General features: G+C 39.7%; 2 protein-coding genes across 2 annotated transcripts in view; both read left to right on the forward strand.

The window, feature by feature from the left end:
* Positions 1–2,915, forward strand: part of LOC145949888 (uncharacterized) — a 43,054-nt gene extending 40,139 nt beyond the window's left edge. Inside the window, exons 4-6 of the mRNA XM_083060789.1 lie at positions 80–1,403; positions 1,904–2,210; positions 2,364–2,915. Of these exons, the coding sequence (XP_082916915.1) occupies positions 80–1,403; positions 1,904–2,210; positions 2,364–2,915 (2,183 nt within the window). The remainder of the gene's footprint in view (positions 1–79; positions 1,404–1,903; positions 2,211–2,363) is intronic.
* A 707-nt stretch (positions 2,916–3,622) lies between these two features.
* LOC145949889 (uncharacterized) lies at positions 3,623–15,175 on the forward strand. The gene is made up of 2 exons (XM_083060790.1): positions 3,623–4,109; positions 15,117–15,175. Exons 1-2 carry the CDS (start codon positions 3,623–3,625, stop codon positions 15,173–15,175), a joined length of 546 nt encoding a protein of 181 aa, XP_082916916.1.
* Positions 15,176–25,570: the final 10,395 nt, after the last annotated feature.

Raw genomic sequence — 25,570 nt, forward strand, 5'->3', positions numbered from 1 at the left:
AAGTATTTCCCACAAGATATTCGCAACAAAAAGCAGGTGGAGTTCCTTGAGCTGAAGTAAGGGGATGATACTGTGGCAGATTATGTGGCCAAGTTTGAGGCACTGGTACGATTCTGTCCCGCTTATGAGGGTGTTGCAAATGAGGAAGCGAAATGTGTGAAATTTATTAGTGGTCTTCGACCGGAAATCAAGCAAGCTTTCAACTACCAGGGCATTACTAGATTCCACGAGCTGGTGAACAAGTGCAGAGTTTATGATGAAGATACTCGGGCTAGAGTTGCTCACTACAAAAGTGGAGGGCCTGTAAGGAATCAGAGCAGGCATAGGTCTTCTAGCAGGAGTAAGCCTTACTCTCGTCCTGCTGGAAATTCAAACAGTAACGGGGGTAGTGAGGGTTCAGTGCATAGGAGGAGTCAAGCTCCATCCATGAGCCAGACATCTAGAGCTGGGAGTACTGGTTCTACTCCTTCCTTCACTTGCTTCAAGTGTGGGAGGCCAGGGCACCGAGCTAATCAATGTGGGGATAGGGAGGTCACCTGTTTCAGATGTAATGAGCGGGGGCACATTTCTCGAGATTGTCCTCGTGCACAGCAAGGACCAGTGACGGCTAGTGGAGAGGCTGGGGGGAGTGCTAGTGCTAGTCGGGGTACCGGTATCAGCAGGAGTGCTAGTGCTAGCGGCAGTGCCAGTAAGCCGAAAGCTACATGGAGAGTATTTGCCTTGAGTGGTATTGAAGCCGCTCAATCCGACGACTTGATCCAAGGTATGGGTTTTATTGCTGGAATTCCTTTAGTTGTATTGTTTGATTCGGGTGCGACTCATTCATTCATATCACATGCTTGTGTTTCCAAATTGAGATTGCCTGTTTCTTCCTTACCTTTTGTATTGAGTGTGGAGACGCCAACTAGTGGGTCAGTTTCTACGTCCGGCGTATGCTTGAATTGTTCTGTTCATATTAATGGTAGAGACTTCTTAGTTGACTTAATTTGTTTGCCTCTGAGTCAGCTAGACATCATTCTTGGTATGAACTGGTTATCTTCCAACCATGTTCTTTTGAACTGTGCTGATAAAACTGTTGTTTTTGGTCAACCCCTTGAGAGAAAGAGCAAATACTTTTTGACTGCCAACCAGGTTGAGGTGTCTCTGAGAGAAGATGCCCAGGTATACATGTTACTAGCTTCTTTGAGTTCTGAGAGTAGCGCTGTCTTGGATAGATTACCTATAGTATGCGATTACCCTGATGTGTTCTCTGAGGATATGTCTAATCTACCACCCGAGAGGGAGACAGAGTTTTCCATAGACTTAATACCGGGGACGGGACCCATTTCAGCTGCACCTTATAGGATGTCGCCCTTGGAGTTAGCCGAGCTTAAGAAACAACTAGAGGAGCTGTTAGAGAAGAAGTTTGTGAGACCTAGTGTATCACCTTGGGGAGCACCTGTCCTATTAGTGAAGAAGAAGGATGGTAGCATGAGGTTGTGTATAGATTACCGCCAACTCAATAAGGTAACGATTAAAAATAAATATCCATTGCCTAGGATTGATGACCTTATGGACCAACTGGTGGGGGCATGTGTGTTTAGTAAGATTGATCTTAGGTCAGGTTACCATCAGATTAGAGTGAAAGAGGAGGACATACCCAAAACTGCATTTAGGACTAGATATGAACATTATGAATACCTTGTAATGCCTTTTGGTGTGACTAATGCTCCTGCAATTTTTATGGATTATATGAACAGAATTTTTCATCCGTACTTGGATAAATTTGTAGTTGTCTTTATAGATGACATACTCATTTATTCCAAAACTAAAGAGGAGCATGAAGAGCACTTAAAGGTAGTACTTGAGATTTTAAGAGAGAAACAGTTGTATGCTAAATTGTCTAAGTGTGATTTCTGGTTAGAAAAGGTGAGTTTCTTAGGTCATGTGATTTCAAAGGGGGGATCGGTGTAGATCCTTCTAAGGTAGAAGCTGTGCTTAAGGGGGAATCCCCTAAATCTGTGAGCGAGATTAGAAGTTTCCTTGGACTAGCTGGGTATTATAGGAGGTTTATAGAGGGGTTTTCTAAGATAGCATTGCCTTTGACTGAATTGACTAGAAAGGGAGTTCCCTTTGTATGGAATAGTAGGTGTGAGACTAGTTTCCAAACCCTTAAGGAAAAATTGACTAGTGCACCAGTTCTAGTTTTGCCTGACCTTAATAAACCTTTTGTAGTATATTGTGATGCTTCTAAGATGGGGTTAGGTGGAGTGTTGATGCAAGAGGGAAAGGTAGTAGCTTATGCTTTTAAGCAGTTGAAAATCCATGAGAGAAATTACCCTACCCATGATCTTGAATTGGCAGCTGTAGTATTTGTTTTAAAGATTTGGAGACACTATTTGTATGGTTCTAAATTCGAGGTTTTTAGCGACCATAAGAGCCTTAAGTATCTGTTCGATCAGAAAGAGTTAAATATGAGACAAAGGAGATGGCTTGAGTTCTTGAAGGACTATGATTTTGAGTTGAGTTATCACCCAGGTAAGGCAAATGTCGTAGCGGACGCTTTAAGCAGAAAATCACTTCACATATCTTCCTTGATGATTAGAGAGATGGACCTTCTAGCTCAGTTTAGGGATCTAAGTTTAGCTTGTGAGACTACCTCTAGTAGCATAAGATTAGGCATGATTCGTGTAAGTAATGACATGTTGAAGGAGATTAGAGATGCTCAGTTAGAGGATTCATTCTTAGTGGCTAGGCGAGAGGCGATAGAAGGAGGTAGTGGTGGAGAGTTTGTATTGGGTAGCGATGGAGTAGTAAGATTTGGTGACCGTGTGTGTGTACCTAGTGAGGCTACCCTTAGGCGTTTGATACTTGAAGAGGGCATAAAAGCAAACTTAGTTTCCATCCAGGTTCAACCAAAATGTATCAAGACTTGAAGAAGATGTTTTGGTGGCCTAGAATGAAGAGAGACATAGAGGAGTTTGCGAGTGCTTGCCTAGTATGCCAGAAGGCTAAGGTAGAACACCAAAAACCTTCAGGATTACTTCAACCCTTGAGTATACCAGAGTGGAAGTGGGATAGCATTTCCATGGACTTTGTAGTTGCTTTGCCTAGGACTGTTGGAGGGCACGATTCTATTTGGGTGATTGTAGATAGATTGACCAAGTGTGCACATTTCTTACCTATTAATATTAAGTATTCCCTAGAGAAACTTGCTAAGCTTTACATTAGTGAAATTGTGAGATTGCATGGTGTACCATCTAGCATAGTTTCAGATAGAGACCCTAGGTTTACTTCTAGATTTTGGGAGAGTTTGCAACAACCATTGGGGACTCAGCTTAGACTTAGTTCAGCTTATCACCCACAAACCGACGGTCAGACTGAGAGAACTATACAGTCATTAGAGGATTTACTTAGAGCCTGCGTGTTAGATCAAGGGGGTAGTTGGGATAGCTTCTTACCTTTGATAGAGTTTACATATAATAATAGTTTTCATTCTAGCATAGGCATGGCACCTTATGAAGCACTATATGGTAGGAGGTGTAGAACACCTTTGTGTTGGTGTGAGCCGGGAGATAATCTTGTTTTAGGACCGGAGGTAGTACAACAAACCACAGAGAAGGTTAAGTTAATTCAAGATAGAATGAGAACAGCCCAGGGTAGACAAAAGAGTTATGCTGATAAGAGGAGGAAGGACTTAGAATTCAAAGAAGGAGATCATGTATTCCTGAAAGTCACTCCGTGGACTGGGGTTGGTAGAGCATTGAAGTCTAAAAAGCTTACACCTCGTTTCATCGGTCCGTATCAAATTCTTAAGAGAGTCGGTACAATGGCTTATCAAATCGCTTTACCTCCACATTTGTCAAATCTTCATAATGTATTCCATGTTTCTCAACTTCGAAAATACATCCATGATCATTCGCATGTGATTGAGTCGGATCATCTTGAAGTTAAGGAAAACTTGACAGTAGAAACCATACCGGTGAGAGTTGAGGATCGAATGGTGAAACAACTTCGAGGTAAGGAAATTCCTTTGGTTAAGGTGATCTGGGGTGGAGCAACGCCGGAAAATGCTACTTGGGAACTTGAGGAGAAGATGAAGGATTCTTACCCGGAATTGTTTGCTTCAGGTAAATTCGAGGACGAATTTTCTTTTAGGAGGGGAGAGTTGTAACATCCTAAATTTTAAATTAATTAAATTTTAATTAATTACTATTTTTATGAAAATAATTTATATCATTTTATTTAGTAATTTTATAAAATTGCAGTAGATTCTAAATAATAATAATTATATTTACGAGAGAAACTTGAGTCAAGTAGTTATTTATATTTATATTCTAGAGAGCAGAAAATAAATTAGTATTTTAAATAATTATAGAAGTTGAAACTGTTTTATTTTTTTTTAATTATTTAATTACCATTTTAATTAAATAGAGGGGGATGTGTGGGTGAGTATGGGCCTGGCCCAATCGGAATTATTAGAGGGGTTTTGGGGGTAGTCAGTTACCTAATATTCATTTTAACGTCAGACGCTTGAAGGAAGAGGAGAGAGGAGAAAATTCTTGAAGGAAGGCGTAAAGTGTTCAGATTGCTCCGTCGTTCTTCTGTTGGCCTTCGTTCATCATCCTTAAGGTACGGGGGAGATGGGTTTCTTCATATGCGAATATAGGGGCGTTCGGGTAGTGAGGGCAATCCCTAAGTCCCTCTAGGAACTCTATTTAAAATTCTGAACGATTATCTGTGCAATCGATGTTCTAAATTCTTAATTCATTTGGAAGAACTTATTTCTTGAATTGTCTTTGAATTCCATTGGGGCTTTCTTGTTAATTCTTTATCCTTAAATTTGATGACTTGAATTTTATGTGTTAAGAAGAGTTTAGATTTTTTTTTTGTAAAACCAATGGAAACCAATTTTTGAGACTTAAGATGTGTATGGATTGATTTGGAACGTATGAAGAATATAAATGGAGTTAAACTGAACCAACGGGGTGTAGAAGTAGTGAAAATTGGTAAAAACCTTGTTGGAACTCGTAAAACGCAGGTTTAATTTCACAGAGGGGAGTCTAGGCAGAGATTTGGGCGCTCAGCGCCAATTTTGGGCGTCGGGCGTCGGGACCCCGACATACGTTTGTAATTTTTCGATATCTTTCTGTGTAGTTATCCAAATCGAGTGCCGTTTGTTTTGTTACAAACTAGACATCTGGGGCTACCATTTAGACACAAGAATCGTGTAAAAATATTAATATTTGATCAAGTTATGTGAGTTGCAATTTGAGCCTTCCAATCTGTGTGCGAACCACAACATCAATTTTTGTGAGCCCTGAATGGTAACCTAAACGACTTTATTAGGATTTGTATTCTTCATGAAAGTTGTAGATATTGATGTTAGGATTCTAATGGAGTTGGGATCACTTAGAAAGGATATGTATATCTCGAGTTATGGTTAAATTATTAACTGAATGTCATAGATATTGTGATGTGTGTGAAGAATTATATGAGATGTATTTGTTGTTTATATTTAATGATGATATTTTGGTGCACGGTGTGGGGTGGGAATTGGGTAGCTCTATGTTCATATATGATGTTATCTATCTCTCACCGTCCTGTTTTTATGTGGTTTTCTTTTAGGTGAAGATGAAGGCACTCATAGTGTTGAGTTCTAAAGGGAAAGGGTTCTGCTCTGATAGGATGTGACATTGGGGCATGAATTTAGGATGTTTTAGTTATGAATTGTTATTTGTCATTTGAGGAGACTTATTTTTAAGAGTTTTATATTCACCTTATATTTGTAAATTCTGGATTCCTTTCATTTTTCTTTAGAGACCTTGATAATTTTCTTTTAAGAGTAAAACTTTATTATTATTATTATTATTATTATTTCTATTTATTTCAAGACTTGTGAACCTGTGAGTTTTTATTAAAATATGTGGACCCTTCTTGATGTTATATTTATTGAATTATTCTTATTGTTGTTACTTATTTATTATGGGGTAGAAGGGTGTCACATTATTCACTTCTTTACTCATTTCTATTTCAATGATCTGAAAAATATTATTATTCAGATTTTTTTAATAGAATAAGTAAAAAGGGACAATTGTGATAAAAAAATTTACTGAAAAAAATTTAAATTTAAAATAAATAAAATTTAAATCGAAGGTGATAAGTGGGAAGACTTAGTCAAAGGATAAAGCAATTATGCTACTCATTTTGCAACAGCTAAAAAATAATAAATACCAATAAGGCATAAAATAAAAAAATATAAAAAGATAATAAGTAAAGCAGTTTAGAGTTAAGGGAATAACCAATTAGTTAAAAAAATGGGAGATAATGGGAAGAGTTGGTTACTAGCCACACCGGCTAGAAAAGGAATCACAGCAGAGATAAAAAGGGATGAGTAACGCTTGTTTTGGGGACTAAGGTACAATTTTATTTGACATTATTTAGAAACACTGTTGAAGCTTGGAGGATTAATTCTCGCAAAAAAGCAAATTTCAACGAGATAAGATGTGTCTCGTACAGTCGTACTGCACCTTTACGAAGGAACTGCGACATTGTTTCTCAAAGTTTTACCTTTTTTCCTTTCTTCTATTTCATTTGGTAATTATGACACAATATTCTGCTGCATGTTAGGCTTATATCAGGAGTTGGAAGTTTACTCTAAATCTTGTTCAATCCAAAGGTAATTTAAGAAAAATAGGTCGTCCCAATTTCGTTTCATTTTTATATTATTACTATTTTTTTTTACAAATACAATTTATGGCAAAAAAAAAATGAAAATGAGAGACCATGACTTTGTACTTTTTGATCCTTATCATGTACAATATCAAAAGATTAGAAAAAGAAATGACGTTTTAATATACATAATATTTGTAATATTATTTGAGTAAAAATTGTATCTTTAATGCTACTCAAATCATAAAAGTTTATAAAACAACCATGTGATATCATGAATTCTGGGTATGGAATAAAATGTGTTTTTTTAAGAATATGATCATATGTACTAATCAATAGTGTTATTTGGTTATTTAAATAATAATGTTATCTTTGACGTTATTTAATTGTTAAAATTTAAGGACTAACTATTGTTTAGTTTAAATTTTGTTGCAAGGGTGATTTCTTTATAAAAAATGAACATTACATAATAATTAATAATGTCGATTGAATAACGATTTTATCTTTGACGCTATTTGATTGTGAAGATTTAATAACTAGTCATTTGCTTGCTTAAACTCTTATGCACAAATTATTATTTTTTTTAAAATAATTTTAAAAGTTGTCATTTTTGGATAAAATGAAAAAATAAATATATGTTGCAACCAATAACATTAATTGAGTAGCACTTCTATCTTTAACGTTATTGTGGAGATTTATTGATTAGTCATTTGCTAACTTGAATCCTTATGCAAAATATATTTCTTTAGATAAAAATACAAAAATAATTGAGTAACACTTCTATATTTAATATCATGTAAATCATAAAAGTTTATAAAATAGTTATTTGCTATCATAAGCTTTTATGCATAAGGTAAAATAAAAATTATCATGAAAATAAAAATATTTATTAATAACATTAATTGAATAACAATTCTATCTTTAAATGTTATTTAAATGAGAGAGTTTAATGATTAGTCATTTATTAACTTAAATTTTTGTACTAAAATATTTTTTTAAAAAAATAATAATAATAAAAGTCGTTATCCTTCAATAAAATAAAATATTCAAAAATTAATAATGTTGATTTTATCTTTAGCACTATTATGAGAGTTTAATGATTATTTATTTACTAACTTAAATACTCATGCAAGTTTTTTTTAATAAATTATAGAAAGAAATCTTTTAATAAAAAAATAATAAAAATTAGAGAATAACAAAATATATTTCTAAGGGCAAAATAAATATGTATAAAGAAAATTTTGCGCATTTAATTTAGAGGTACTATTTTTTTTATACATGTGAGATGTTAATACCTTCCTTACGCGTAATTGACTCTCGAACTCAATTTTAGCTTTAAAGACCATTTTCAAAAAGTTTGCCGATGTTTTTTTTTTTTTTCTTAAAATAAAATATTGGTGGCGACTCCATTAAAAATATTTTTTGCGTCATTCCGTTGTGATTTCGGTTACGACAAGGATAAAAGTATTTAAAGGACTACAATATTACAACTAACTGAAACAAATATATCTCCTAAAATACATGGGTGAGAAAATTAACTCTTAATTTATATTTGGTTCCCTTATACAATCATTAGATAAGGTGGTTTTATAGTTAAGGTTAGCTTCTAGCCACGAAGACAAAGGCAGATAATAGGAAGAAATTCGGAACAAACATGCCTCTAAAAATTCACTTCCACAAACCCTTAACAAACACACAGTCCCTAAGTACATGTTTCAATGCCTTGCACGTAAACTAAACAACCAACATCACCAGTCAAACCTCGTCTCATTCTCCAACTACTAGTGCACAATTTGTTGTGTCCAACACGCCACGTTAATATGCAAATACATTTTGGCCTTGGCCACTTCCAAATGAAATTAGAAATTCGATCAGTTGTCACCAGTCGTATTCTTTATAGCATTATTGACACTTTTAAAACAAAAAGAGCCATCAGATGCCTTGCTCCACATAATCACGTCAGCATCATCCTCCGAGGATAATGGAGCATGCCCCATAAATTGAAACCAAATAGATTGAAGGATCATGCCACGAATATTATCAATCCCACTCCCCTTGTGTAATTTGCCACATTTTTAGATAACTCCTCTGTTGGAATAGGTTCAACAGAAAGATCAAAATTTGAGTTTGTATCAAGCAACCAATAATCCAACCAGAACTTAACTTGCGAACCATCTCCAACTCTCTAAACAATATCAGACTAAAAATACTTCCAGGCATCACACATACCTCTCCAACACTTCGATGCATTAGAGCACTTACTAAAATTAGGATAGTATCACCACCACACTTATACTTTGCACGAACCACTTGGACCTAAAGTTTTCCTAGTTTAGTGCATAAATACCAATACATTTTCATCTTAAAGAGTATTAACATGTGTCTATCATTTCTCTCTCCAAGACCACCTTCTTGTTTAGGCTTACAAATCATAGGGCAAGCAATAAGATGCACTCTCCTATGTAATTCATCATGCCCTTGATAACCCTCTACACTTATTATTTACATCATCACAAAATTATCTAGGCAAATAAATAGATTGCATGACATAAGATGGAAGGATTGTTAAAAAAGATGACTATAATCGAAGTTATGAGACATCTTAGACAAAAGAGATTATCACACAAAAAGATTTTCAAAAAAAATAAAATAAAATTTGGTGCTTAGACATAGCACTTGGAAGTCTAAGTATATAAGGAACCACTTAATAATCAAGTCTCTTCAAGTAAAAATAACTAAACCCCCTTGTTTTACACAAAATTTTCACAGAAATTTTCAAAAAGAAAATAACAAACAAGTGAACTAATATGTTCTATCTAAAATGTTCCCTAGGTTTTACTTTGGCCTTTGGAACCTTGGTAACACCACTATACAATGTTTAATATAAAGAACAAGATTAAAAGACAAGAAACTTAAACTAGGTGTGCAAAGCAATAAACCTATTTGGGAGCTTGAGAAGCACTAGAAGCTTTCAAGGACTACTCCCACTATGTTCTACATGGATTTACCTAAGTAAACTAGGGAGAGATAAAGATGTACCAAAGACACCTTCAAGACACTCCCAAAGGCCTTTTTACACACAATTCAAATTTAAAGTATAAAGCAAAATGAAGTGGCTGCACCAAAGTAAATAAAATCAGCCACTAAGATTAGCCACGGATTTAGTGATGGATTTAGTGATGAATTTAGTGATGGAAATAGTTTGTGATAGAAATTTTCATCTCTAAATCCATTGCTAATCCTTGTTTTCTTTTTATAAATTTTGCAAAACCAAATGAATGTCCAACCCTTGAAATTCAAACTCCAGCTCCTCTCTAGTGTTTCACTCCACTCTTTTAGAAGTATTCTTGATGTTGAGTACCCCTTAGGTGTCTATCTCTTCCAAAAGTCCAAGTTGCCAAGGGGAAAAGTCCTCCTAGATCTCCACAAACATCCTAAGATGCTACCCTTGTGCTAGGGCCTTCTCAAACCTTCAAAAGAGTATACAAAACACCACAAAGTAGTTGCTGGACAGAGAAAAAAAAACTAAAAATGCACAATTAAAGAAACTTAAACTCAAGAGGAATTAATGAGACAAGATTAGAAAGATTGCCAACAAATTAAGACAAACTAGAAATAAGGCTTAAGAAGAAAGCAAGCACTTCAAAAGGAGTCCTATCAATGGAGTAGATTACAAAACAAAAATCTGAGAATAGAAAACTTAAAATAGAATTTAAAAACAAAATAAGTTGTTGAAGAATCAATGAAACCAAGAGCAAATTGATGCAAGTTTTTCACTCCTTGGCTTTTGCTTTTGTTTCTTCTTTTGCTTTTATTTTTTGAAATCTCTTTTCTATATTTTTTATTACTTTCAGGAGTTAAATTCCTTTTTCAATTGATTGTAAGTCTCAGTTCCAAAGAGAAAGAGAATTAGAAGAGGATTTAGCAAACAAAGAGATTCAACTTCACTTTTGCAAACTAGAACTCAACATTTTCAAACATTTCATATGCACATATTATTTGATTTTTCTCACACTTTTTTTCAAACTTTGAACCTCTGTTTTCCTCTGTTTTCTTTATATAAACAGTGATAAAGAATTCGGAATAGAGAGGAACCTAGGAAGCAAATTGTTTATATGACATTTTTTTTGACAAATTATTCAAGGAAACATAATAGAAACCTAACTCTAAGAATTTGCTAGGTCTAATAGAAAATATGAACTCAAAAATGAAATTGAAAAGCACTCAAAGCACATATATGTTCAACCAACACAAAATTGCAATTGAATCAAAATAGAAATTAAAACATGTTAAAACCATAGGTCAAGCTAGTCTAGGAATTTAATGACATGTAAAGGATCACACATGACTCTAAAAAAAACTTTAAGATTCAAAAATCAAAACACATGCTACACAATGTTCATATTCGGATTAGACAATAAGAAGAAGACTCAAACAAAATTAAAAAGCACATAAAACAAGAACTTAAAAGCACAACTCAAATTGGTTCAAGAGGCTAGATCAAATTGATTTTATGAACTAAATTTTTTTAACACAAAATAGATTCATCAATTATCATACAAAAACTTGAATCTATGAAACGAAACAACTCAAGACAAGAAAGGAAATAGACGTGACAACACGGAATAAGGAAAAAAGACACTTGAACCTCAAAGAGCAACCATGGCTCTAGATACCAAAAATGATGGAACAAACAAGTATAAGTGATGGATGATCTTTTCCTTGCTTCCTCCAAGTCCACGCGAGTTCCTTTGAGGTTCCAATGGATGAAGAAGACTTCTAGATTCGTGAAGATGCAGCTGAAATCGTGGCTGGTTCGTCTCCCTAATGAAGGAGCAATAAGCACAAAGGAAGGATTCCTTTGAGAAGGAGCTTAAGAAGGGAGAATTTCCCTAAATTTGTCAAGGGATATATCATCAAAAAGTGATCAGCTATAAAAGATAGGGTATATATAAGAGTTAGGAAGCTTGTGAGGGAAGTTAGGTTAACTAGGGTTTACAGTAGACCATGGTATGGTCACTTTAAACTCTAGCCGCTCAAATTTCAATTTGAAATTCAAATTTGGGTGCCTTGGTCGGTCACACACAAGCCTCACACACTCACACGGACCTTGTGTCCATTGGAACGTGATTTAGGTTGCATTTCATTTGGAATTGAGGCATGTGGACGACACATAGGCATGTCCCTCCAAACATGCTTCAAATTCAAATGTAATGCAACCCTAATTGCATTCTAATGAACATAGAGTCCTTTCTACCCTAATTGGTCCTAAACTACATGACCTAACATACACGGTCAAAAATAAACTAGACCATAATTCCTAAAATAAAAAGACAAGGAAAATGAGACCTATATTGACTATATAAAGCCTATGGTCAAAAATGCCTAAAATACAAGGCAAAATGAATACAAAGAAATAAACCTAATCTATGTACAATTTTTGCTAGGCCTTAAGATGTAATAGCCCATAAGAAGAGTAGCTTAGGCCTAGAAAGCCCACTATCCTCCAAGCTAGCCAGTCCTTCATGTGCTCCCGGCCATAGCTTTAGTAATTGGGCCCTTAGCCCATGGTCTTCCATCACACTCTTTGGAATAATAGATTATTCTGAGAAATAATCAATTAAATTGTTCTTGAGTGATTTTCAGAATTACTAAGAACAAAATAATCGATTATTCTTAGAAATAGTCAATTATCTGAGCCTGGAAACTTTATAAAAAATTTCTCATTCAGAAACTTAGGCAAGTGATATTGTGAGTGAACTTTGTGAAACTTTGAATCTATATGATCTTCTTGGAGCGTTTTCTTTGTGAAACTAAAAAGAAAAATCACTTTGTGAAATGTTTTGAGCAAATCATCATCATCTACAATCTTGAAAGAGTAGGATAAAGATTTATCTAAGAATTCATGTTCTAATTTGTTCCACATACATGTAAATTCGTTCCTTATTCATTTTGGTGCAAAATGGTAAAATCTTGAGTAGGTTTCTCAAGTGTGGGAACTCTTGTAGTGGGTTGCTACAAGAAGTGATTTCTTGGATACAAGAAAGGTGGTATCTTGTATGTAGGAGTATATTGCATCTGTGGTGTGTGATTGTAAAATTTTTTGCATAAAGTTAGTGGATAAATCTTGATCAGGTTTTGATTGAGGACTAGATGTAGGTCACATGTGGAGTGGCTGAACCAGGATAAATCATTTTGCACTTTGTCTCATCCTTACTCTTTTTAATTGTGTAATCTTTTATTAGTATCTTAACTTGGTTAAAACTGATTACATGTGATCTATATTCTTGTATGTTTGAGGTTTAATTGAAATGTAATCCATGCATAGTTTCATGTTAAGATTCTAAAGATTAAAGAAAGTCTTAATGAGCACATAAGAGCATATCCCATATATCAAGATTTCAATATACTTCAATTGGAAAACATTTTAGAAAATGTTTTTGAAATAAAGATTTAGAATTCTGATTAAATTTTGAAAAATCTAATTCACCCCTTTCTTAGATTCAACCATTTTTCTAACAATTGGTATTTAGAGCAAGGTTCTTGAATTAATCAAGATTTTCAAAATGGCTAACAATAATTACCATATGGTAAAAGAGTCTCTATTCACAGGCCCCCTGTTTTCAATGAAGAAAATTATGTTTACTGGAAAATTAAAATAAAAATTTTCATTGAAGCAATTGATATTGCTATATGGGATGCTATAGAAAATGAACCCTATATTCCTATGGCTGAAGATAGTGATGGAAAGACAGAAAAAAATTGGAGTGATGACAAGAAAAGATAAGCTCAATTTGACTATATGGCTAAGAATAAAATAACATCTACATTATCGCATGATGAATTTTTTAGAATTTCACAATGTAAATCACCGAGCAAGTGAATTATTTCAATAAATCAATCAACTAATGAACAATATAAAATTATAAACATAGGGATATTGATGATCCATTAAAAAATACACAAAATTATCCCACTATCCAAAATTATTCTACATTAATTAGCAAGATAACTCACTCTCCCTTTTACCTTAAGAGAACTCTGGTTTTGGCAAGGGTATAACGGTGTAGTTTTTTCCTTCAACCTCAAGACCTTATTCTCAAGTTTACGTAGTTAGAGCAACTTTTAGAAATGCGTAAAAATGATAATGCAACATGTTGACCCCAATATTACTCTCTATTAAGTAAACTATATTGTACTTTAGAAATTAGTCCAATAGTTCAAAAGCATTTTCTTTTGAAAACTATACTTGTCTGAGGGTACACTCGTAATCTTTTGGTAGGTAGAGGGCCGGACGAGAGCTTCAGGTGGACGCTTCAGAGGGGGGAGATACCTACAAAAGGCAGTCCGACGCTCAAGTTAGGACAAACACGATTTTCTAGGGTAATAAATGAACAGTAACATACCTCGTTTCGTGTGACTTATTTATAGTACCTGTCATGGGCCTGAGCATGGTGAGCCTTCTCTAACACTTACCAAATTAGGTAATACGATGCTAATCGGCTGGTTATGCCTTAATTACGCGTTGTTGAGGGGTTTGAGCATTCGCGGAGTGTGGAAGAGGCTTCTTCTCTCGAAACAAGTGAAGGCCGACCGAGTACTCATAAGGTCGGCTCGACCTCTCGCCGTTTCGGCCCTATTGAAGTCCCCAGCTATAAGTAGGTACATGGGGAGGTAGGCAGCGTGTTTTCGCGTTACACCGATAAGAATTCGATTGCACTGCTGTTCGACACCGAGAATTTTGTTACCCTTCCGGAGGATGAGGTGTCGTACAACTTCTTTTTCGAACCATGCCGAAATGATGGATCATGGGATTCGGATTTTGTCTTTCTTGGCCGAGGGACGTGTAAATACAATTTTTTTTTTGTATATGACTATCTATTCAGGGACTTAGGGGTTACTCTTCCCTTTGACGAGTATTTTATGGGGGTCCTTCGGCTACTGAACGTGGCACCGACGCAACTCCATCCGAACAGCTGGGCCGCGATGCAAGGATTTCGGCAACTGTGTATAGCACTTCGCATCGAGCCAACACCCCACTTGTTCTTATATTTTTACGCCTCTAGGCCGACAAGGAAGGCAAAGTGGCTCTCTTTGTTCCGAGCGGAGCATTGCTTGCTTCAGCCGTTCACTACGTCCTACAAAGGATTTAAAGTAGGATTCTTCAAGGTGATGATTCGGCCCCAGACCGACAACAAATATTTTTTTGACGACGAAGGAAAGGCGTTATTCCTGCTGTATTGGACTCGGGCGCCGAGGAAGTACGACGTGGTGTCTAAGTCCAAGATGTCTCCTGAGGAGCGCGCCGATTTGGCGTTGTTGGAAAAACTGCCTCGGCCACTGCCGTGCTGAGAACTTGTTCGGCTTTTGAAATCATCGCAGCCGCTTGACGCTTTAATTGGTATAGCATCTATCTTGTGTTTAAATTCATGCATCGTCATTGATTTTGACTAATATTTGTGCAGGTATCACGGCGAGTTGTGGAAGTGATGACTTGGACATCCGCAATTTAATCCAGGGCTAAGCCCCTACGCCGACGCTGACTGGGCAGGGGGGAAATCGGACTCCGGTGCGTGAGATGGCTCGGCCCCAAACCCAGCCGAGAGAGAAAAATACCCAAGATGCTCACAAGGTGAGGGTTGTGAAGAGGAAGGCCGACGAGGCGAGGGCCGAGGCCGAAGCACGGAAGCAGAAGCAACAGAGGTTGCCGGTGCTGGTGGCTCCTCAGGGACTGGTGAGTCCAAGCTTTTTGGCTTCCAACATTAATGCTCAGGAGCATCTGAGCAAAGACCTGACATCGGAGTCGGGTCAGGCGATGCTGGGGCATATGAGTCGGCCCACAAGTGGACCTTTTTCTACGAGTTTCAAGCTCGTTCCTTGGCTTTGGCTCAAAGCATTATGATGCAGCCGAGTGCCGAGGCTGAGAGTCTGTGCCGACAACTTGCTGAGTCAGAAAAGTCCGTGCAGGAAGCCCTGGCTGCTCTATTTGAGGCTCAGTCGAACGAGAAGAAGTTCGAAGCCGAAATGGTCCGCCGTGGTCGTCAGAATGATGACCTGATGCTCCAAGTGTAGCGGCTGGAAAATGCGTTGAAGGTTGAGGCCGAGAAATCAACAACGCTGGCCGGCGAGTTGGAAGCCGAGAAGAAATCTTATAGGGCGTATCGAGAGAGGGCTAGACGCAAGGTTCTCTCTCAGCATGAAGCTGGCTTCGTGCAAGCGGCACGGCAGGCCCGACATTTCAGAAGCCTTCCTTCGGACTTCCAGTTTGATATGTCTATGGATTTATATCGGGGGAAATATGTCAATCTGACCCAAATCCCCCCGAATGAACAACCGGATACTGAAGCTCCTGTTCGCCACCAGGCCGGACCGAATGGTGAAGAACAAGTGAATGAGGAAGTTGCCGAGCAGGAGGCGCCGGCCCAAGGGCAGCCCAAGGCTGAGTCTTAGGATTACTATTTCTTGCTTTTTGATTCCTGTAAGTTGAGGCCGATAGAGCCTCTTGATGAAATTTCTGTACTTTCGGGCCGATAGAGCCCTTTTCAATGCAAGTGACTTTTTTTTCAAATACGTTTACTCCGATATAACATCTGTAACGAATTAAGTCATGCCGAGAATCGCTTTTTTGACCGATGGGGTTCCCGGGAGCGAAGACTTGTAAATTAAAGCCATATCCTTGGAAGAGAGGGTTCTCGGGAGGGAAGACTTGTAAATTTGAGCCACATCCTTTGCCGAGAGAGATCTCGGGAGGGAAGACTTGTAAAATTTAACGTAAGCCACATCCTTGGCCGAGAGAGATCTCGGGAGGGAAGACTTGTAAAATTTAGCGTAAGCCACATCCTCGTAAGCCATATCCTTGGCCGAGAGAGATCTCGGGAGGGAAGACTTGTAAAATTTAACGTAAGCCACATCCTTGGCCGAGAGAGATCTCGGGAGGGAAGACTTGTAAAATTTAACGTAAGCCACATCCTTGGCCGAGAGAGATCTCGGGAGGGAAGACTTGTAAAATTTAATGTAAGCCACATCCTTGGCCGAGAGAGATCTCGGGAGGGAAGACTTGTAAAAAATATCCGACAATCATAAGTATGTGGAACGTATATTCATTAATGAATTGATGCCTCGTTAAAAACCTTGCCGACCAAAAACCCCTTTTCCCGTTCTTATAAGGGGGAAAAAGATCGGTCAAGGAAAAGAGTGCATCGTGATACATGTATATTGTTTAAGCATTACAAAATGAAATCTAGCTATAGTATGTCTTCAGATGGGTTGCATTCCACGTTCTCGGGATCACCTTGCCAGACAGCTCCTCAAGCTTGTAAGCTCCATTATGGAGAGCATGCCGTACCCGGAACGGCCCGTCCCAATTGGCCGAGAGCTTTCCTTCAGAGGAGTTGCGCCTTGCCGAACCGATTTCTCTCCAGACGAGATCGCCTTCATGAAATGTCCTCGGCTTTAAGTTGGAATTAAAGTGTCGGCTCATTCGTTGTTTGCACGCCTCGGGCACAACCTGTGTCTTCTCTCTTACTTCGTCTAGAACATCAAGCTCTGCCCGAAGTGAGCTGTCATTAGACTCTTCGTGGAAGTGTTGCCGCCGGAATGATGGTTCCCCAACCTCAACCAGAATCATAGCATCCGCACCGTATGCTAGGCGAAAGGGTGTTTCCTTGGTGGTTGATTGGGGTGTGCATCGGTACGCCCAAAGGACTTCCGGTAAATCTTCGGCCCATGCTCCTTTTGCCGAGCCTAACCTTTTCTTCAATTCTGTCAGTATGACCTTGTTGGCCGTCTCGGCCTGCCCGTTTGACTGAGGATGTTCAACAGACGTGAACCGGTGCCGAATGGCAAGATTTTCAAGGAAAGAGTTGAACTTGTTGTCAGTGAATTGAAGGTCGTTGTCCGAGACGATGGCGTACGGGATGCCGAAGCGGGTAACCATATTCTTCCAGATGAACTTCTGGACGTTGGCGGCGGAGATGCAGGCGAGCAGTTCGGCCTCTATCCACTTTGTGAAGTAATCCACCGCAACGAGGAGAAACTTGACCTGCCCCTTTGCCACAGGGAACGGTCCGAGTACGTTTATTCCCCACAAGGCAAACGGCCACAGGGAGCTGATACTGTGTAATTCGGCAGCCGAAGCATGGATGAGGTTTCCGTGCTTTTGGCATTGCATACATTTTTTGACGTACTCGGCACAATCTCCCTTTAGAGTCGGCCAGTAATAGTCGGCTCGCAAGACTTTTGCCGCCAAGGTTCGCCCCCCCGAGTGAGAGCCACAGATACCTTCGTGGATTTCCCGCAGCACATAGTCAGCCTGGTTATCATCAATGCATTTGAGCAGCGGGGTAGAGAATCCTCGTCTGTAGAGCTCGTTGTCTACCACGGAGTATCGAGCCGCTTATGTTCGTATTTTCTTTGCTTCCATTGGATTGGCCGGCACATCGTCGTTAATAATATAGTTCCGAATGGGGGTGATCCAGGAGGGTGCTTCTTCGTTTATCGCCATGCACTCGGCTGTTACACTTGGGGAGGGAATCTCAAGATGAATGGTGGTCTGCAATTGCCCTGGCTTTCGGCTGCTAGCAAGCCGAGCTAGTTGGTCGGCTCATTCTTTGTTGTTGCGCAGGATGTGCCGTACCTGAACTTCATTGAAGCCGTCCTTGAGTCCCTGGAACAGGTGATAGTACTGTAACAAGTTCGAGTTCTTGACTTGGAAATTATCGTTGACCTGTTCGGCTACGATTTTGGAATCGGTCCAGCACACAAATTTTTTCACCCCTATCTCGGTTGTTAACCGCATTCCGGATAATAAGGCTTCGTATTCTGCTTGATTGTTAGACGCTCGGAAGCCGAAACGAAGGGACTGTTCAACTGTGATACCTGAGGGGCTAGCAAGGATTACCCCGGCACCACTACCTTAGGCGTTAGAGGACCCGTCGACATGCATGGTCCACGACTCGTCTTCAAAACATCCGGGAGGAGTTAATTCGTTGACAAAGTCGGCCAGGCACTGCGACTTGATAGGACCTCTTGGCTCGAAAGATATATGAAATTCGGAGAGTTCTGATGGAACTACTTGGAAAAGATTGTTGTTCAACCAAGCCTCCACGCAAAGGACCGAAGAACTCTTGAGGTAGAACTCCTTGAGGTGGCGGAATCACCTTGGAGGATTCTCCAATGGTGGAGAAGCAATGGAGTAGGTTCAGTTACTTCCTAGCTTGTGAAGGAAGCTTGAGGAACCAAGGCAAAGTTTGAAGAAACTTTGATAGAAATCTTAGAGAGAGAGTTCTCTACGATTTATAAGACTCTTGAATGAGAAAGAAATCTGATTTCTATTTCTCAAAATGTTCAAAAGTGAATACAAGTGAAGAGATTACAAATATATAGGGAGAGGTAGCTTGTAGTGTAAGCTAACCTTAACCATGGTTCACTAGGAACCATGGTAAGGTGTAGTTAACCATCCATGGTTTCTAAAACTTGTAGGAGAAGCTAACCTTGACCATGATGCACTTAAGAACCATGGTAAGGTCAGCTAAACCTACTAAGGTTTAGAAGCTTGGAAGGCAAGCTTCAAAGCTTGTAGGAGAAGCTAGAAATTTTGGCCAAGAACAAAGGAATGGGCTAGGCGGCCAAGGCTCAAAAATGCTCCATGATTTATTTCAAAAATATTTGATTTGGTTTAGTTAGGTTCATCATATGATGATGAGACCTAGCTAAAGCAAATCTATGAAAAATTAAGAGCAAAATGAGTCTAATATGCAAAATTTTTCCTAGGCCCAGTTATGGCCCAATTACTAGTCACACCCTCAAGCATTGCTAAATGCCACCCCTTTTTCCCTACTGAAAAAATATAAAATGAATGTATCAACAAAGGAGGTTAAATGGAGTTAAACTCTCCAAGTAACCCACCCTAAAATCAATATACAATCACTAATTAAAAGCAAGTAAAGTGCCTCACAAATACAAAGGCAAAATTAGACCTATACAAAGGAACTATGTACAAAATATATGAAAAAGGTCTTTAAGATTATCCCATTCCTCTTGGTTCTTTTAAGATATCACCTCTTGGATTCCTTGGCCTTGGCCATAGTCTATCAGAGTTCGACCGACCAAGCCATCATTCGGCCAGCGACCTCGGGCTTCCAAAGTACTTTCGCAACCGGGCAATCAGTCCGGACGACTACCTTGTGACTTTGGAAGTATTGCCTCAGCCGTCGGGCAGCGTAGATGAGTCCTAAGGCTACTTTTTCCAATAGTTGATAACGCCGTTCAGTATCTTGCAACGTCCAACTGATAAAATATATTGGTTGTTGATTGCCCTGATGCTCTTGTACCACGACGACACTTATGGAATTGCTTGATACTGCCAAGTAGATGATCATGTCTAGGTCACCGACTGGCTTAGACAGTATCGGAGGTGTGCTGAGGCGTTCTTTAAACTACCGGAAAGATTCTTCGCACTCTTGGGTCCACTTGAACCGCTCCGTCTTCTTGAGTAAAAGTAGGATAGGCTTGGCTATCTCGGCCAAGCGAGGGAGGAACCGGGAGAGCGAGGTAAGCCGACCTGCTAGCTTCTGAACCTCCTTCAAAGTGCCTGGGCTTTTCATATCCAAGATGGCTTGGCATTTGTCTGGGTTGGCCTCAATGCCTCGGTTGGACAACATGAACCCCAAAAATTTGCCGCCCGAGACCCCGAACACACATTTCTCGGGGTTGAGCCTCATTTGGTGTTGCCGAAGTGCTTGGAACACCTCGGCTAAGTCGCGCACGTGTGTGGATACGTCACTCGACTTTACGACCATATCATCGACATATACTTCCATGCTTCGACCAATCTGGTCATTGAAGATCTTATTCATCAGATGCTGATAGGTGGCTCCGACATTTTTTAACCCGAACAGCATCACTCGGTACCAATAGTTGGTCGTTTCGGTAATGAATGTCGTCTTCTTTTCATCTCGAGGGTGCATACGGATTTGGTTGTACCTAGAGTACGCATCGAGGAAAGACAAGAATTTGTGACCGGATGCCCCATCCACAAGTCGGTCAATATTCGGTAACGGGTAAGCGTCTTTCGGACAGGCTTTGTTTAGATTTGTGTAATCGGTACACATACGCCATTTCCCATTCGGCTTCTTGACCATGACGACGTTGGCCAGCCATGTTGTATAGTGCACCTCTCGGATGAACCGAGCGTCTAGCAACTTGCACACTTCACCTTCGATCGCTGCTTTCCTTTCTTCCCCGGCCTTCCGGCGCCGTTGGGCAATCGGCTTTGCCTCTTTTCTGATTGAAAGCATGTGGAAAAGGAAATTTGGGTCGATGCCGGGCATGTCGGAGGGATGCCATGCGAACAAGTCTCTGTTGTCAAGAACTACTTGTCTAATAGCTGACCTTTCTTGTTCGGACAGGACGGTCCCCAGGTAAGTAAGTTGGGAACCCAAGACTCCTACTTGGAGAGGCTGCTTGTCTTCGATGGGTTCGACCCTCTCATCTTGATCAATTCGGGGGTCAAGGTCTATGGCTGATTGTGGTGACACCGAGTGAACACCTATCGGCTCCTCGGGGATTTCGTTGTTCATTTTTGGTAACCGCAAGCTAGCGAAGTAGCACTCTTGTGCGATCTTCTGATCAGCATGAATAGTGATTACTCGTCCTGACTCGACCAGGAACTTCATGGCTAAGTGAGGAGTGGAGACGATTACGCCGAGCCGGTTCAAGGACGACCGATCAAGCAGAATGTTGTAGGATGTGTTGGCGTGAACCACTACATATTTAACTGAAACGTCTCGGTATTCTGCTCCTTCAAACCCAAACCTGGTCGATAGCTTGATGTATCCTTTCGTCTTGACTCGCTCGCCCGAGAACCCAACCAAAGGTTCATCATAAGGAACTAGTTCAGTTTCCGGGATGCCCAATTGCTTGAACGTGTTCCAATAGAGTATGTCGGCTGAACTTCCCTGGTCGACCAACGTCTTACGCACAATACAGTTGTGAATCTCAACGCTAATGACCATCGGATCGTCTTGGTCTAGGTCGATGCCTTTGAAATCGGCCTCGGTGAAGGTTATGCTGGGCATGCGGCAATGGACTTTTTCTACCGCGTGTACGTGCCGAACGGCTCTCAAATGCCTTCGTCTTACCGAGGAGGTGGAGCCGCCCCCTGCGAATCCGCTGGCAATAGTGTTGATGACCCGCCGAGGTTGCGTTGAAGGCTCTTCTTCTCTTCGGCCTCTTGACCGACTGCGCTCCCTATAGGAGCGTGTTTCTGTCCTCTGTTTGGGCTAACCATGTCGGCGGGATCGGTCGGCATATCGGGATGTGTTCGGTCGGTCGACGAAACCCTGTAGCTGCCCTTGCTTGATTAAGTCCTCAATTTTATCCCTCAAAGTCGAGCATTCCTCCGTTGAATGTCCTTTATTGCGATGGTATTTGCAAGATTTTATCGTATCGGCCCGAGGAGGAGTCGAAGCTCTTTTCGGGACCGCCAGCACCTCGGAGGCAAGTGCTTGTTCTAAGATGGCCGATCTGCTAGTGTTGAGTGGCGTATACTGTGAGTATCTCGGCCCGCGAGGGGGCTTCTCACGGGGAACCAGTTCTTTCGGGCGGCTCCGATAGCTGTTCTCGGCTGGCTTCTCAGGCTTCGCCACCACCTCCGCCCTGGCCTGGTTACGAAACTCTGCTAATTCCTCCATCTGCATGTACTTGTCGGCACACCGGCGCAAGTCGTTCATGTCAGTTGGCGGTTTCTTGCAAATGCTATTGGCAAAAGGTCCAGGCTTCATAGCGGTAGTAAGGTGATGGAGGGCTACAGCGGGATTCAAGTCTCGGATTTCTAGCGCCGCCTGGTTAAATCGGCTCATGAATGCCCGAAGGGATTCCTTCTTCTCCTACTGAATACTGACCAATGCCAAAGAGGTCAACTGGTGGGGTCAGCTGGTAGCAAATTGGATGGTAAATTGGGATGCTAACGTGTTGAACGAGTCGATCGAGTTAGCTGGAAGTCGAGTAAACCAGCTCAGCGCACATCCTTTCAATGACGTTGGGAAGATTCGGCACAATGCTACATCATCAGTGGTGCTCAAAGTGACTTGGGTCAGGAACACATCCACATGCTTGTCCGGATTGGTCGTCCCATCATACTTGTCTAATGGCAGGGACTTCCAATGGTCGAGAAGTGAAGACTGCATAATGTTTGGGGTGAACGGGTGTCGATGTGCTCCGGTTGGCGAAGCGTACGCGGGTCGGCCGGTTACTGGGGCAGCCGAGGCGTGGTTTCCCGGGGCGATAACAGAAGTGTGAGGGAGAGAAGTATGATGTCCGAGCGAGTGGAACGATCCCTGGGTGTGAGTCAGCTCGGAAGGTTTCCACGTGGGGTCCCGGTTTTGGTTTTTTAGAGTGGCGTTCTCTTCCCTCAAGGCGACCATCTCATGAGCATCTCTCTCTCGTTGTTGCTTCATGGCTGCCATTTCCTCCTTCATTTGCTGGACCACTCGGCCATATTGGTCTCATCAACCGTCTCAGCATTTTTTGTTTCGGATCGATGCTCCTCCTCGGATCGGTGATCTTCAATGTGTGTTCTCCTTGTCTTTGCCATGATGCTCACTCAGTGTTTTCTTAAGTCTCTCGGTTCGGCCCCACGGTGGGCGCCAAAATGTACCTATCTGAGGGTACACTCGTAATCTTCTGGTAGGTAGAGGGCCAGATGAGAGCTTCAGGTGGACGCTTCAGAGGGGGGAGGTACCTGCAAAAGGCACTCCGACGCTCAAGTTAGGACAAACACGATTTTCTAGGGTAATAAATGAACAGTGACATACCTCGTTTCGTGTGACTTATTTATAGTACCTGTCATGGGCCTAAGCATGGTGGGCCTTCTCTAACACTTACCAAATTAGGTAATACGATGCTAATCGGCTGGTTATGCCTTAATTACGCGTTGTCCCTTGTTAACCATGATCATTGTTGTAACTATCCTTTGTTGGTCCTTGGCCGAGCCGATAGGGAGTGGCCGAGACGGCCTCTCGGTCTATGGCCGAGCCGATAGGAGAACGAGTATTCTCCGAGCCCTCGGCCCCTTACCGAGCCGAGGTGGTATTCGGGCTGCATCATTATCTGATAAGACATGACATGTCGATCCACGTGGCCGATCCACGTGGCCGATAGGACCCTTCCGGTACAAAAACAAAATCAACCTCAAAATAAAACCCTTCCATATTTATTATTTTTTTAAAAAAATCTTTCATAATTAAATAAAAAACTCAGATAATAATTTAAATTATTTTATTTTATTTATGAAAATTAGAGTTTACAATCTTCAACCATATAATTAAATAAAACAATAGAATATATTGTTTTACATTTCAATTGTTTGTTTGTAGTAAATTAAAAATATTTTATTTTGATAATTAATTAAAAATTTTAGAAATAAAAGAAATGTAATCTACAACAATATGCACGAGCCTAAGTTAAAGGTAAGATAGTAATTTAATTTTCACTTAATTACACATTTGGTACTTATGATCTATACGGTATTTTAAGCCATGTGTGATTTTGTTCCATAATTTTTTTTGATTTATGAGAATTAAATTTGGGTATCAAAGGATTTATAACACCCACCAACCCTACTCAACTAAATGAGCTTCACTCAATTGGTTCCAAGGTTTTAAACTTTTAATTACTCAATTTAATTTGGCTGACGCATTTAGAAAATAGACAATTTTAGTCTTATTTATTAACTCACTATTTAATTTACACTACGCAAACATTTAATACGACATTAGTTTTTTTTTGATAAATTAAATTATTTAATATTTAAAATTTATGAAATATGTTAATAAAATATTGAATAATTTCATATTAAATAATTTCACTTGTAAATAAATAATGTCATGTCAAATGCCTCTGTAACATATGTCCAATTTAGTAAATTTTGACTTATTAAAATTGTAACGCATATGTATGTTAAAATTTAATGCAACAATAATAATATTAAATTCTCCATTTTTTTAAGAGTTAATCATCTATACACTGCTAGTATAAAATTACACTGGTAATATATCTTTTAATTGTGTCATGTCACTGTAAACACATTTATTTTTAACAGTGACATGATATAATTAAAAGATATAATTGGTTGCCAGTGTAAAAAAACTTTACACCGACAATATAAGTGATTAACTTTTTTTTTTTTTAAGATTTGTTGATTAAAATTAAGCAATTAAAGTTATGAGAACCAAAATTAATAGCACATTAAAGTAAGAGTTCAAATATATAACCACCATCTAATTTATGATGTAATGATAATGTAAAATTAATATTGCTGCATGTATTTTTTTCCCTCTTTATCCTTATTTGTAAGTGTTCCGGCCAAAGGGTGAACTATGGTTTCTTCCTAGGATAAACCTTAGAGTTAGAACATTTAAAAGTGTAATCTGTAATCTGCCCTCTTAACTCTAGGGTTTTAGGTTTTATACTTTTTCATTCATGGGCCTCCTGGGCCTCGTGAGCGCAAAGATTTCCATAATGGTTTCCATTGGGAATATTTGATCATTAAAGATAGGATTTTCATCTTTAATTCTCGGATCAACAAGAGAGGTAAGACCCGCTTGGGTCCTGGCCGAGCTCACCCAGGCCGAACTTACCATGGCCGAGCTTACTCTAGCCGAGCTCACTCTGGCCGAGCTCACCCATGCGACCAGGTAAGGTCGGACTTTTGCCGAGATCACTCTTGTGAGAGGGTCAGATCAGATTCCGATCGGGTTCACCCTTATGGTAGAATCAGGTCAGTCTTTTGCCGAGTACCACCACATGACGAGGTGAAAGGGGTATCGGTCATTTTCCTACGAATCGTATCGGATGTGGGCCGAGACGGTACACTTGCTTTCCAGCTCTGAGCCTATAAGGCAAAAGGGCTTAAGCAATT

The sequence above is a fragment of the Cajanus cajan genome, chromosome 7, assembly GCF_000230855.2.
Source record: "Cajanus cajan strain Asha chromosome 7, NIPB_CcT2T_4, whole genome shotgun sequence".
Classification (NCBI taxonomy): Eukaryota; Viridiplantae; Streptophyta; class Magnoliopsida; order Fabales; family Fabaceae; genus Cajanus; species Cajanus cajan.